General features: G+C 39.9%; 1 protein-coding gene across 1 annotated transcript; it reads right to left on the bottom strand.

The window, feature by feature from the left end:
- Window positions 1–439: 439 nt before the first annotated feature.
- On the bottom strand, window positions 440–13,620 carry scamp2l (secretory carrier membrane protein 2, like). Its single transcript, XM_080729268.1, has 9 exons — window positions 13,493–13,620; window positions 11,673–11,747; window positions 11,435–11,527; window positions 9,732–9,858; window positions 8,504–8,632; window positions 6,938–7,097; window positions 5,376–5,477; window positions 4,727–4,844; window positions 440–3,234 (listed from the first exon to the last, which is right to left on the bottom strand). Exons 1-9 carry the CDS (start codon window positions 13,547–13,549, stop codon window positions 3,088–3,090), a joined length of 1,008 nt encoding a protein of 335 aa, XP_080585394.1. The 5' UTR covers window positions 13,550–13,620; the 3' UTR covers window positions 440–3,087.
- Between the last annotated feature and the right edge of the window lie 1,280 nt (window positions 13,621–14,900).

Genomic DNA, 14,900 nt, shown 5'->3' with positions numbered 1-14,900 from the left:
AGGAGGGGCGAAGCACGCGTCTGCTCCAATAGAAAGTCTGCTTCTGGCCTCGCGAGATTATGACCACCTATTCCTTATTATTACTAGAATTCATTTATTTAGTGTTTGTAGGTCTACAATGTTTTAAGGTTTCTAGGCTTTAAAAATATTTGGACGTCCGTCGACTGTATTGGGTCCGTCAGCAAATTTGGTACAACAATGAATATGAAAGTTTAAATAATTAAGAGGTTGATAGTCTATATAACCTCAAGCCTATTTATTATTTCCATTTATTTTTCCAGCCTTTTGTCCTGTTACTTGTAATATTTTGTTAAAATAAATAAAATAGTATGATTGTGTTTTTGTGCCCACTGATAAATAAAAAAATATACAAATTAATTGTTTTCAGCTCACATCACTTTTATTTGTGAATATTTACAATTTCTATACCCCATCATAACTTAATCCCTCTTTACAAAAGTTAAATCTACAGCAGCATTACATACATGTACAGTTACCCTATCCTCTATATAATAAGAAAGCTCCATAATATTAATAATCAAAAACAATACAGTAACGTTACTAGTAACAATGCAATATAGTCTCAACTTTTCTGCAAAAACATTAGTTTCATTTGAATCAACATTTCTTCATTTGACCATCTTAACCTGTCTTCTTCATCTATGCCAGTATAATAGATTAAACAGTCGAGAAAAATAGATAAAAAAAAACCTTCATCCCTTCATCGATAATCATCTAATCATATACAGTATAATACACTTGGGAGGGAAAAAAGCATCCATCTGTTGATGTTTGCCAGACAGTGAGCAATACATTCAGACATGTAATTCTTCATATCAGTAGTGTAACGTTGTCATAACTTCAGTGTATTGATCTTTGTGATATTCACTTCCAAACTATTTTCTGTCCACGACCTGTAACATTTGTTCCCATAAAACGGGTTCTTGGATGTGGAGTTCCAAATAACAGTAACATAGAAACATGTTTTCAAGTGTGCGTGTATGGAACAACTGATATAAACCAGTGTTACAGTGTAGTGGTGGGTTCCAAAACAGTAACATAACAATTAGTACACATTATAAGAATAGGGATTCAGTATTTACTGCAGCATACTGTATGTAAAAAAAAAGGAAGAAAAAAAAGAAAAAAAAAGAAGAAAATAAAAATAATGCAAGTTGAGTACCAAAAGAGAGAATATTGTTTGGAGAAATCTATTGCTATAAATGAAAGGCAACTTGCCGAATGCATAAAATTGATGGTGACAGTAATAAAGGTTTAAAGGGTTGACCTCACCATCAAGGGGAGTCTGCTATTGCCTTCCAACCATGTGAAATTAATCAGTGTCATGTCATATAATGAGCAAAACCTAAAACTCTATATTCTGATTGGGCAGGTTTTCAATCATCTGTAAGCCAATATAGGCCTAGAGAATAGAGTGAAAAGAAAGGAAAGTGCAAACATTTTAAAGGCTATGTTTGCATTAGCCTACATATCGTTGCTTTTGGGCAGAAATCTCCTATGTCCATATTTTTATTCTTTTGTTAATTGATTCGATTCGTTAAATTACTACCCAACTTGTCATGCTACAAAATCACACAAAAGTATCTTAAAATAACCTTGAACTTGTAGATCTGCAACTTTCTTTTTGTTGCCATTTTTCAATTTGAATGCTGAAGTTTTGTACATTATGAGGTTTCCACCCGACAGCAACAATATCTAATTTGGTGTTGCTCATATATAGATACAGTAGTATACTGTATTAGTAAACTTACTTCCATGTTCACAGCCACCTACTTTACTTGGGGGACCAACGCATGCATTGTCATGTACAGCATTGACTACTTCTTTTTCAGCGTTTCACATGGAGGCAGAGTGTTGCTTTTCATTGAAATGTTGCTTCTATACTTTTTCCCAATAGTGCTACCATATCCCACAGCCAGTATGAGCATTGGGCACACGTGGTGTAGAGCACGGGTCTTCATCGTTTTCAAGATGCGCCCCCCCCAAAATAATCATCTTTAAACTGGAGATCTCCCTAAATAAGCATATTTGAACTGTCTGGGGATATGAACCGGGGACTTTAACTGGGGACCCTAACCCAAATATTCATATTTGAACTAGAGACCCCCACCCTGACAAGCACTTTCAATTGTAGAAGTCGAGGCATTACATTTAGTTTGACTCAGTTCCACAGCGGCAACGGCTCGCAATGCAAAACGTTGCAACTTGTGAGCTTGTAGATCGCAATTCTTTTTTCCTCTACATTATATTATTTGACAATTTGGCCAATGTTTGACCAGTTTTTAATAGTATAGGTTGTTGATTACTTTTGATGCATTAATGGTCTTTATTTTATAAAATTGTATTTTATTTTTGAGGTACTAAAAAAGGTCTTGAAAGTCCTTAACTTCACTCTCCAAAATCTTGTGGGGACCTCCCTGGGGGTCCCGACCCACAGGTTGAGAACCACTGGTGTAGAGGATGTACCTCAGCACACACAGTACGCACTTTCATATAATAACAAAATGTGTCTAGAGATTTGTATGCATTCTCCGTCCTTTTATATGCGAGGCCTCAGTTTGTTTTGAATATGTACATCATCTTTACAGAGGGAGTGAGATGCTCACAGTCCTAATACTTTTTATCAGTTTCCTTGCATCAGTAGACTAACGAGAATGACAGGAGTTGCCGAAAGATGCTTTCACCAACGCCATTCCTTTTCAGACATGCAGCTAATGGGCAGCCTACTTCTCATTTAATTTTGTATTATTTTACAGCATTTGTTCCGTTTGAGTGGTCAAATGCAAGCATTAATAGCTCGGCATCATCTCCAGTAACACACATTAATTTTGAATTCAATTAAATCTTTCAATGGTATTATCTGAAAGGTACAAATTGCAGAATTGGAGAAGTCTTGGAAATCTTTCTTTGATCGTAAATGGCTCCTTTTTTCATCAACTCAATAAATAAGTGAACTCCCGGTCTAAAAGAAAAGCTACTAAAGAGTATTGGAACATGGCAGGAGTGGTATAGACATCTACAAAGTGAGTAGATGTAGCATTAAGGCCTTTGGACAGCCTAGATGTGCTAGTTCCTCTGGAAGGCTCCCTGGGCAGCCGCCGAGGCAGCGCTGGTTGCAGCCGACTGGAAGGCTCCGTTGGTCAGGACACCCACGCTGAACTCCTGCTGGGCCTTGGTGAAGCTGGCTCCAGTCCTCCGGTATTTAGAGTGGACCTGGAGCAAAGAGGAATTGGGAGTGTTGACCAAAAATTGCCACTGATTCACACAGGACAGCCTTTTACATTGATTGCAATCAATGTATAACGGTTCAATGCAGCTGAGACCCCTGCCACTGTTGCGGTGAGACAGAGCGCCAGCCAACCAGAAGCAAGCACAGCCATCATGTGCTATGAAGTGGGCGTGGACTAGGCTTATACACTTGACGCCATAGAAACAAAACTACTGGTATTGAAGTTGTGAATATTGATCATGTTTATTTTAAACTAGCAGTTGTAGGCCAAGAATGAGAAACTACAAGGCTATTTCCTACCTAAAATGTATAAATGGTTACAAACAAGCATTGTCTGTCTGTACTCTGTACTTCTCCCTGCTTGAGAGAAGTAGCTGGCTTTGATCTAGCCTGACATGGCCAGACTAATGTCACTGCGTAGACATTAGTCTGGAATCTCTGTATGAAAACTGCATTTCCATTTATCACCAGAGGCATTTTTTTAAATCCGCCCCATATTTGAATAATGGTCTGATCGGTCCCTCACTACTTCGGAGGGAGTGAAATCCAATCACAACTGAGCGGTGCCAGACTATAATCTGGTTTCCAGGCTAGCTTTGATCTGCTCAAAGCAGTGGAGCTTTCAGAGAAGCACAACTTGCTTAGTTATGAGAGTGTCAATCATAACAATTCAAAGGGCTTTATTGGCATGATAACTCTCACCCATTTTACTGTATTTTTGCGTATGTCTGCACTATGGATTTTCGCCCCTCAAATGTTGGGGTGAATTCAATGTAATAAGACGTAGAGGTCTGCAAGGGGGCCAGAGACTACTGACAGATTAAGGCTTCCACAAGTTAGTGCTGGCGCATTAAACCAAATAGGCAGCCTCGGGTGTAAACGAAAACAAGAATGCAGTGTTGATTTTGTTGACGAAAACTATGACGAAAAATGTTCATCGAATATGGCCCGAGGCTGAGAATAGGCCTAAAATGGCATGATATTAGTCTGTGTCATCCTTTCTCATCAGGGAGTTCAATTCTGGTTGGCTGGCGCTCTGTCTCACCACACAATGGCAGGGGCCTCAACTTTGACGATTAGCGTTTTGCTGGCTCCAGTCCTCCGGTATTTAGAATGGACCTGGATCAAAGAGGAATTGGAAGTGTTGACCAAAAATTGGCACTGATTCACACAGGACCTGATCAGGCCTAAAATGGCATGATATTGTTCAGAGTCATCCTTTCTCATCAGGGTGTTCAATTGAGTAGATTAGTCACCGGGCATTAGAGTTGTTCCGATATCAGTATTGGGGAAACACGGCCGATACTGCCTAAAATGCTGCTATCTGTGAATATGGCAATACCAAGTTATAGGTATCGGGATCAGGAAGGATAAACTGGTATCGGTACATCTCTACCCATCATAAATCTAGACTGGCCAAAATGTAAAAGACTCAACCGTAATGTATATAGTATGAGGATCTTTATAATTCCTTACCATCTTCAGTAGGATCACACCCAAGACAGCGTTGACAGTGAAGAAACCTGCCACTACCATCATAACTACGGCCACCGCCAGGTTTGTACGGATCATGGAGATGGCTGCAATCCATCCACTGTAAACAGTGTCACATTTCATTTTACATCATGCATTGAAGAGGCTGACTGGCACAAAGACATTTCAACTTTAAAGTGGAGCACACACTGACTCTAGCCAAAATAAGCATGAAGTTTGAAAAGTTGAATGAGGGTTTGGAGGATGGAAAAGCCAACTTAATGAAGTAGAGATAGAACCCAAAGAGAAACAGAGAGTGAGAAAGAGAGAGAGAGAGAGACAAAGGTTCCACACACTTACAAAGTATAGCCCCCCAGACAAAAAGCACAGCATCAAACTAGGGCGGTTGGAATCTGTCAAAGAGATGGCAAGAAACAGGACAGGGTGCAGACAGAGACATACAGGTATATGAATAGAGAAACCCACGAAAAACCCATGTATACCCACGTAAACTTACTCAAAGTAAAATGTCCAACATTTCTTAAATGGCTAGCTACCCACTTGTAACTCAGTCACAGGCTTTATTAAAACATTCAGGTGTTTTGGCACATTTCCCCAAGAGATACGGTACGTCTGGGGTTGTCTCACTGACCTGTTGCCCCACTTGGGAATCCCCACAGTCTGGATGATGTACACAGCTACTTGGAAGAAGAAAACAAAGAAAAAGAAAAAGAAACTGAAGGAGCTGTCAGACCTGAGGAGGAAAAGAAAACAGAAAGGGATGATGTCACATACTGTACAGTACAGTATGACCATGTTTACAGTGAGAGACATTGGCCTTCATTTATAAACGTGGTGCAGAACTGCAGATCAACATTTTGGCGTAAGCCAAAATTTAGGCAAGTGTCGGCATTTATCATCGCAACGTGACTTTGGCGTTGGCGTAGGGAAGGATCAGATCTCACGTCAAGTTCTACGGTGGTGAAGGATTCATCTTACACCACTTTGTTCCATTGTAGACATGCGGAGCAGCATGGTCTAACTATCTGACACGTGTATCCACTCCAAAATGTATATCTAACACACTAATAAATAATCCCTGTGAAAATATAACATTTTATAAAAGCATACATCAAGGACATGCACGCCAATTGTATTTCCAAGTTACAATGACAAGCAATTAAAATCTATAGCAATAGGGAATAAATCTAACAACAAGTGCTTTAACAGTCATTCAGATAAGATAAGATAAGCCATCTCAGAACAAGGATATATAAACGCTCCCATTAGGCTATATTTAAAAAAAAACGACACTCCAAACCTTCAGATTATGACTGCCTACTTGCCATGGCATTCATGGCCAGCTACATGGCAAGCCTGTGGTTTATGGGGAATAGCCTACGTGATTGCTTTATTTTTTGTGTAACCACTCAAACGTGCACTGCTGGTGTGGTCTCATTCATGAAGGATGCAAGCCTAGTTTACAGAATAAATGGTAATATCCCACATTCCCACTGCCAAAGACTGCCGTTTCCACAGTGTACCAAAATGATGCTCCGGCTGGGCTTGCGTGTGTGCGCGTGCGTGTGGTCAGTGTAGGACGCGGACATGAAGGGGACTGAAGCGTGCAGAGTAAACGCTCTTCTATTGGCTTTCCTTACGTTGCTATGTCGTAATCCGGTTGTTCTGGTCGTAAAATTGGGGCGTTTCGAGAATATTTAAGGGCGTGTTATTTTAATTCAGCCAGCCAACGCTGGGATCAAATATACGCCAGGGTTGGCTATTCAGGACGCTTTTGTATATGCCACTTGAACGTTGTCCTACGCAAATATCTTGGGGGAAAAATGTGCTGATTTTTACACTCCATTGATAAATGAGGGCCAATGATGCTATACAGAAAACAAATAAACTGCTGCCAACACGTCCTGTAATCAAGAGGTGTATACCCCAATGAAGATATCTTATAGTGTTACATTCTAGGAGATTGAGAATTGTAATTCTTATCTTCTACAATAATTAGCCTACATTTTAGCCTAGTTTTTATTTGTTGACGAAATTGTCAATACATTTAGTTGTAGTCATCATAGCTTAGTTTTCATTTAGTTTTTGTCAGTGAAAAAAAGGTAGTGGAACATTTTTCGTCATAGTTTTAGTCGACAAAATGAACACTGTGTGCTGTGCTGCACAAAGCTAACTACTTGAAGTGTGACTGACCTGAAGGCCTTGTAGACGGGCCTGTACCAACAGATGAAGGACACCGGGGTGAAGAGGATGAACCAGAGGATAGACAGACCAAAGTCAACACCATACTGAGAGTCTGCTGTGAAGTAAGACAGGCAGGCCAGGATGTTCAGGAAGAGGGTGGCGCAGTGGACTGTGGAGACACAGGAGACATCATGGTTATTTGGAACACAGATTTGTTTAGTTTTTTGCTCATTTCAACTACATACAGTATTTATAAACTAAGAATGATCCATTTGGGGGGCGCCCGCTGGCCTACTGGTCCAGGCGCATACCACTTAGGCATTGCTACATAGGCATGGATGCCTGGCGGCGTCGCCGGTTCGATTCTCGATCCGGACGACCTTTGCCGCGTGTCACTCCTCTTCTCTCCCCCCATTTCCTGTCTACTGTCCTATCAATAAAGGCATAAAAGATCAAAAACAAATCAAAAAAAAAAAAAGAAAAAAAAAAAAAAAAAATTATCCATTTGGCTAAGATCTGCTTAACTCATTCCCTGCCAGGCCCGATAGTCCCGAGATTATTCCAATGTCTTTCCCCGCCAGGCCCGATAGTCCCGAGAATTAAAAAAAAAAAAATTTTTTTTTGACCCCAAAAAATGGAGTAGGCATGATAGCAATCGCGAAATTGCATGTTTAACCCCCATAGCAACCCCATCTTTCAAGCATGGCAGCCATTTTGGCAGCCATCTTTGTTAAACATAGTGGCTGTTATCTCATGAATGCCTGAACGGATTTCCATTCGGATTTTTTTGTTTGAAAGCTGTGAGCAATGTGGACACACGTGGTGCATTATCTAGGCATGGGTGTGCATGATCCGTGCACACCCAATTACATGGAAGTCTATGGAGACGAATGGCAGGTGGGAGTACGGAGGTATGTTAAAATGGCGGTCAATGTGTTAAGGGGCCAATTTAAACACACCAAACAACGGTTTGGTGTGTTTAAATGAGAATTAGAACCCTCAAGTTCTAATTCTCAGACAAAATGCACACACTGTGTAGACAAGTCTAGACAGGTCCTCAGGCTTTTATGAACACCCTGGACAGTTTTTAATTTGCTTGATTCAATATTATATTTGGTGTAAATGTTATCAGTTCTCCTCCTCCAAGGCTTCTCCCCATACACACCCATTTTAACTTCAAAATCTTTTTTTCTTTTTCATATTGTATTGAATGAAATGATTAGGAGGGTAGTATGAGTCACCAGAAAAGATAATGGGTGTTTTTAATGAATCTAGCATTACAATGGGTGTGTATGGTGTGCCTGGAGTGCCTGATAACAATTACAACAAATATCTAAATATTGAATCAAGCAAATTAAAAACTGTGATCAGGGTGATCATAAAAGCCTGATTAGACGATAAAATGTCCAAATCTTTTTTTTAAGTGGAATATCCCTTTAACATTTGAAAACCAAACAGACCATACAAACTAGTCTACAGATTTTTGATGACAAGTACGTTCATATTTCAGCAGAAATGTATTTGATGGATTGCATTCTTTCATAAATACTACAGTATATACAGTATATTACGTACACATCCAGAGGTAGTACATTCTCCTGCAGATCTTACGATACTCCTCAGGAATGTCCTCGTCAAAGTCCTGATAGAAGCAGGGGTTCACAGGGAAGAACTTTGGCAGCGGCGGCCAGTTGTTCTCTCGGGCTGTTAGCAGAAAAGGGTTTCAGAAATTAATCGGCAGATTAGTCAGACAATTTTTATTAATTGCTTTTACAAAGCCACTGATTGGGTGATTCACCCATTCACTCACACATTCATACACCGATGGCAGAGGAAACCATGCATTGGGAGCAATTTGGGGTTCAGCGTGTTGCTCAAGGACACGTCAAGCTCACAACCGCATCAAGACTCGCTCATTAATCGAGTCAAACGTTTGAAATAATCCTGATATTGATTTGACGTCATGTCTTCATTGTTCCTAATGAAGACAACACACAATTAAGGGGAATTATGGAGGAGTGCTTTTCTTACGGCAATCTGAAGTTATTACATTCATTAACAAGTGGTAAGAGGCGAAGAATAAATACGTCTATTGTCAGTTTGCCTTGTTCAGTGTTCCCACACATTTTTACCAATTCATTTCCAAAACCTTTCCAAAACTTTTTCCAGAATATTTAACCCAATTTCCAGGACTATATAACAATAATTCAGCTCAATAACAAGTTGCTTACTCCTATGCGCAATTCCCAAAGACAGGTAGTGTATGCCAGTGGTTCTCAAACTTTTCAGGCTTTAACCCCGAAATAATCATATTTTAACTGGGGACCCGGCACCCTGACGAGCACTAAGAGTTGAGGAATTTTGTATAACATGTTTCTATTGTGAAAATAGCTGATCTACATCCTCACCTTGTGAGCATGTAGATCGGCTATTTTCACAATTTCTGACTCTAATATTTGACAATTTGGCCAATGTTTAATTTGTCATTTCAGAGGTATTAACAAAATCCATAACCAAAGACAATGCATAGCTATTTTTTCCAGGACCTTCCAGGACCCTTGATCAATTCCAAAACTTTTCCAGTACTGGAAAATTATTTTTCTAATTTCGAAATATTTCCAGGAATTTCATGACCGTGGGAACCCTGCTTGTTGTTGTTGAGTGATACAAATAAGCGTTTTGGCAATACATCCTAAGTACTCACAATGAAATAAAATAAAAGATTGTTCATGGACATAACATCAGTGGATGGAAGACTTACTGTAAGTCTAAAACCTTCAAATTGCAGATGTGTAAATCTCACCACCAGGCGGTCCCGTCCGCGAGGAAATGTTCTTCAGTTCCTGCTCCTTCCTCTCCAGCTCGGCAGCTTTCTTCTCCAGCTCCTCCTGCTGTTTGAGGAGGGTGGCCTGGGCGGCAGCCGCAGTTGCCTGGTGGAGAATGGCAGATAACTGGTGTGAAGAGCAACGTTGAGCCAACATGGGGATCGACCTTCCTCAAAATGCTCACACTGCAATACCAAGTGAAGCATGCTGTACAGCAGTGGTTTTCAACCCATTTCATATCAAGGTCCATCCATTATTTATTCAGCATTTGAGCCACAGACTACCATTTGATTTGATTTAACCTCTCAGACGCAAAATAATAAAGATAAAGATTTGTATCCACAATTCCATGCTGTATTGATGTTGGTACCATAGGAGAGACAACAGGCAACACGTTGACCAGAATAACTAGTCTTCTACATTCTCTAACTGTGCAGACTTCTTGTAAATTAAGTAATGCCAATGTTTAACAATAATTTACGCGTAAATTTAAGCGCAAAATGAAAACCAAATGGATAGTCCAGATTTGGTTTCATTTTATGCTCTCAATTTGGTCACCACATGGTACCCCCTCAAGGAACACTGGTGATCCCCGGACCACTGGTTGGAAACCACAGCTGCACAGTATGTACTTTACACGCTCACACAAAAGACTAAACAGCAGTTGGACCTGATTATAAATGTATTAAAATGTATTAGGTTTGATTATATGGAAATTAAGTATATTACTTTTAAAATATAGCTTTTTTCATTGCATGTTTTACCTCTGCTACTCCACACCATTGTGTTAAATTGTTTGAGCATTGATTATATCGTCAATAAAAGAAGTTCATAAATCAATCAATATAATAGACTCATGCTCCAAAACCAATTTTGGACCACTGGCATAGCGGTCCAGGCACCTAGGCTCCTGACAGCGTATGATGGGTTCGAGTCTCGATCCCAACGGACTTTGCTGCATGTCACTCACCATTTCCTGTCATTATCCCATCAATAGAGGCATAAAAGACAAAAATAATAATAAAACTCCATAAGGTGTGCTCCAACTATTTCCAGATTTAAAACAAAACACAGTGAGACAGCGTTTACACTTTAGTTACTATGCCACACAAAGCTGGAAAAACTTCCAGATGATCTGAGACTTATGGCAATATCTTGGGGATATTTCAAGGACCAAAATACAGCGTCAATGTTGGCTTACATGTAAGAGTAACTGACACAACATGTTTGGAGGGTGTTGGCTTATAGAAATCATTTCATGTTCGCCCTCAAAATGCCACTGTCATAAATTATTTATGATCAAAGTCATATTTATTTGCCATTAGCCAAGGACTAGTGAATATATATATATATATATATATATATATATATATATATATATATATATAATAAAATAATAAGGAATACTTTTTCATTGTTATTTGTCCTTCATTATTTTCACTGTCCCACACAATGCTATTAAAGAGAGTTCACTAAAGGCTTGTTTCAGTATTAAACAAAATGGTAGATAATACCAAATTCTACACATTATTTCAATGATGTCAGTCATTTTCTACATTCAATGTTTGACCCACTGCAAATGTATCCCGAGTGCTGTGTTAATCTTCAAGTCAAATAGACAAGTTCATGTATATTCACACCTCACATTTTCATCATACATATTAGAGTGTATGAGACTCACTTGCGCACTACCGGGCTCCAGAGATGATGCTTGTAACACAGCCGGCTGAGATACGGCAGCAGAGATAGGGATTGTAGTGTCGCTGTGGCGTCCCTAAAGACATATTTAATATAAGCACACATTATAATATAGATATTTATAATTCAGTTGCACATGAATTCTAAGTGAAGAGGTAAGCAATGCGGTATTATTTCTGTATCAAATCAAAATGTGAAAGCGGTAAAGTGTTGCAGCTTACCATTTCACTCGCGGAAAAGGGGTTGAATTCTCCCACGTTTTCAATCCCTTTGGTGGCTTGTGTGACTGAGGCATCCTAAAAGTAGAACATAAGCAGAATTCAGTATTATTTCAGTATCGAAATCGAGGTTGGAAGCCCTTCCCCTTCAACCGTTTACTTGGTTACAGAGCCCAACCAGCTCTGGACCAGTGGTGTCCATCTGGCCAGGAGGGCTAATTGAACATGATGGCATGTGACATTATGGCACATTCCTAAAGGAGAACTAAATCATGTATTCTCATTTATATGGGATAATGGAGAAACTAGATCATATTGAGAGTGACCTCAGGGTCAGGGACATGATTCATGAACTGAAATTCAAAGAGGGAACAAGATATAAGACATTCCAAACCATCAACCCAGATGTACAGTTGTGGCTAAAAGTATTGGCACCCTTGCATTTGTAAAACAGAAAAAAACTAAAACAATCTTCCAGAAGCTTGGCAATTGAAAACATATTTTGCATCAACATACAGTATTTGGTTTGCAGAGGAACACAACATAAAACTAGAATACATACATAATCCTAGCTCATTCTACACAGAAATTTGCATAAATACTTAAATACACTGTACTTGAATTTCACTTCAGGTGGATTCGGGGTCACATACCACCAGAGCAGTGAGTATTTGTCAATGTGAGACTGATATACAAATGAACAACACATACTGCACACTGTGCACAGTGTACACATGTCCCCTCACACAAGACATCAGAGCACCCTATCTCTAACCCTAAACCTAACCCCCATGGGAGTGTCGCCACTCCGACAATAAGAAGTCAATTTCGGAGTGGCGACATGTCGTTATGGAGAGAGCCTCCCAGAGCAAAATATGGACACGATTTTACTGATCTGAGCTCTGCACTCTTTGTGGGCACTGACTAACGGAGGAACTTTGTGTGTGCTACATGTCTGCCTGTCACTTTTGGAGCAACAGAAAGCTCCTGTTAAAGGGATTTGTGTTGTGTACTTGTGTATTGTATATTTCAATGTGATGTACCTTTTTTAAGTTTTTATTCATGGGTTTTCGATTACTGTTTGGGCGTCATGTTTTATACAATTGTGTCAATAAAGTAACTGACAGAAGGAGACAAGCTGGAAACAGGTTTGTGTGCCTTTTTGGCAACTCTTGGCTCAGGGCAGGTGGTTTAATAACTTGTTTTCCAGCAAACAAGACTACACTCTTCCTTAAGGGCAAAAATTATAAAATAAAGTACACATTGTGAATGTGCAGCTCTACCCTGTTCTGCCCAACAGCCATTTGTTCAGAAGACACAAAGGCATTTATTTAGGTCGAAACAGAGCTGTTACAGTATGGCACAACTATGTTCCTTTTAGATGTAAACAAACTCAAATATGGCTACCATACTTGGTATTTGGCAACATTATTATAGGGCAAGTCATGTATATGAGGTACATGCAGGATGATCATTCATTAAAACATAAATTACAAACAGTAAACATTAGGTGATCTTCAACTTCAAGTCCCCAAGGGGCCTATACTAGTAATATTAGCTACCTGCGCAGGTACGTCTTGCAACGTGTCATTTTCTATTGGCTCTAAAAGAAATATAATTGGATGAAATACCTGTCGATCACTATCACCGCGTCGATTACAAGGAAATGCTCACTTACAGGCCAAACCCAGCAACAACCAACCAAACAGGTTTCTGGTTGCCAATGGAATAATAGGCTCTCTTTTTACAGCGTTTTCAGTCTTTCACTACACCGACAAATAATGCTTTAAACAGAAGCGTTGAACAACAAACGACGAACTCACCTGGAACGGGTTAACGTCAACGGGATCCACGAAGGGGTTGGCGTCATATTCAGACATTGTTGCAGATACAGGAGGTTTTAATTGGGATAAACAGATCCCCTGAATGCTGTAGTGTTGATCCTGCTGCCTCCCTCCTCACTGCCTGATACTGCTGTGTGACAAGTGCTGCTACTCACGGTTGCCATGTCTGCGTATTATAAGCGTCGTTGGGCTTGTTTTTCCTGTAAAGTAGCTTGTAAATACTTGTTTAGTTGTTTTTGGGGTCTTGTTTCTATAGTGTATAGTGGATATACAGGATAGGTGGGGCACGCCGCACTAGGGACATCTGGGCACCTCGATGTAAAATTGTCTATTTGTCCAAAATGTAAAAAAATAAAATAAAAAAATAAATAGATAACAAAATGTGTAATAAGCACACACGTGACCATGATGCACTGTACATCATTATCAGACTTATCCTTCAACTTCTTGTTTATGCCCCAAAATGCCTGGATGTAGCAAATTTTACATCGAGGTAACCAGATGTTTGATGTGTCCCTAGTGCCCACCTGTTACCATTTTCAAATCTGATGTGGCCTCTGGTGAGTCTGGTCGTGTCTTTTTGGGCTCGTCTTCACTTTGTTATTGTTGCTTATTTCTCACACAAGATCTGGCAACACTTCTGCCACAGTATGCGCATGCGTAGCTGAATAGGCGGCGTGTAGGCGGACGCTGGGTGGACTGCGTCACTCGGAGTTCTCCAAGTCATTTATAAACACAATTAGCTTTATTTATAGAAATAAGGTCAAATTGTTTCAATGGCGGGACTTTCTCGTGACCACTTAAGTCCCATTTAAACATTCCCTACTTAATAATTGTACAAAGTGTGCTGTTTTGTGGTTTTTAACCCACTTTAAGCCCGGAGGAGTCCTCATTTTAAGCATGTCAGGCATAACACCCCCCCCCCACCCCCCAAATAAATTCATTAAATGGCTATGCGTTTTGTATTTTCACTAATTTTGAGTAAAAGGTTTCAAAATGTACTTACAGTTACAAAAGTAAAAGTACTTGTTACAAAGAATGACCCACTTGAACTTGGGTTTTCAAAAGTATATATAATAATAATATAATAACCACCTCAAAATTGTACAGAACTGTACAACTGTACGAAAAAAATCACACCACTGTGAACCGAGCAGTGGTGTCCATTAATTTCAAGGGGGGGGTGAGCATGCATGTACATTTCAAGGCTGCTCAACAGCACCTCTCTGGTCACTCAACGGTATTGCAGGCCAGGGCTACATTAGCCTGACTGCAAGCGTCAGACTCAACACACCACACTACGTGGGGAAGAGAGTCTGAGATTTCGAGCAGACATTCTACTTCAGCGGGGGCGGGCTAAAGCCTATTGACGTCACACACACACACA

Source organism: Nannobrachium achirus (assembly GCF_963921795.1).
Source record: "Nannobrachium achirus genome assembly, chromosome: 7".
Lineage (NCBI taxonomy): Eukaryota > Metazoa > Chordata > Actinopteri > Myctophiformes > Myctophidae > Nannobrachium > Nannobrachium achirus.
This window is presented reverse-complemented; position numbering and strand designations above follow the sequence as displayed.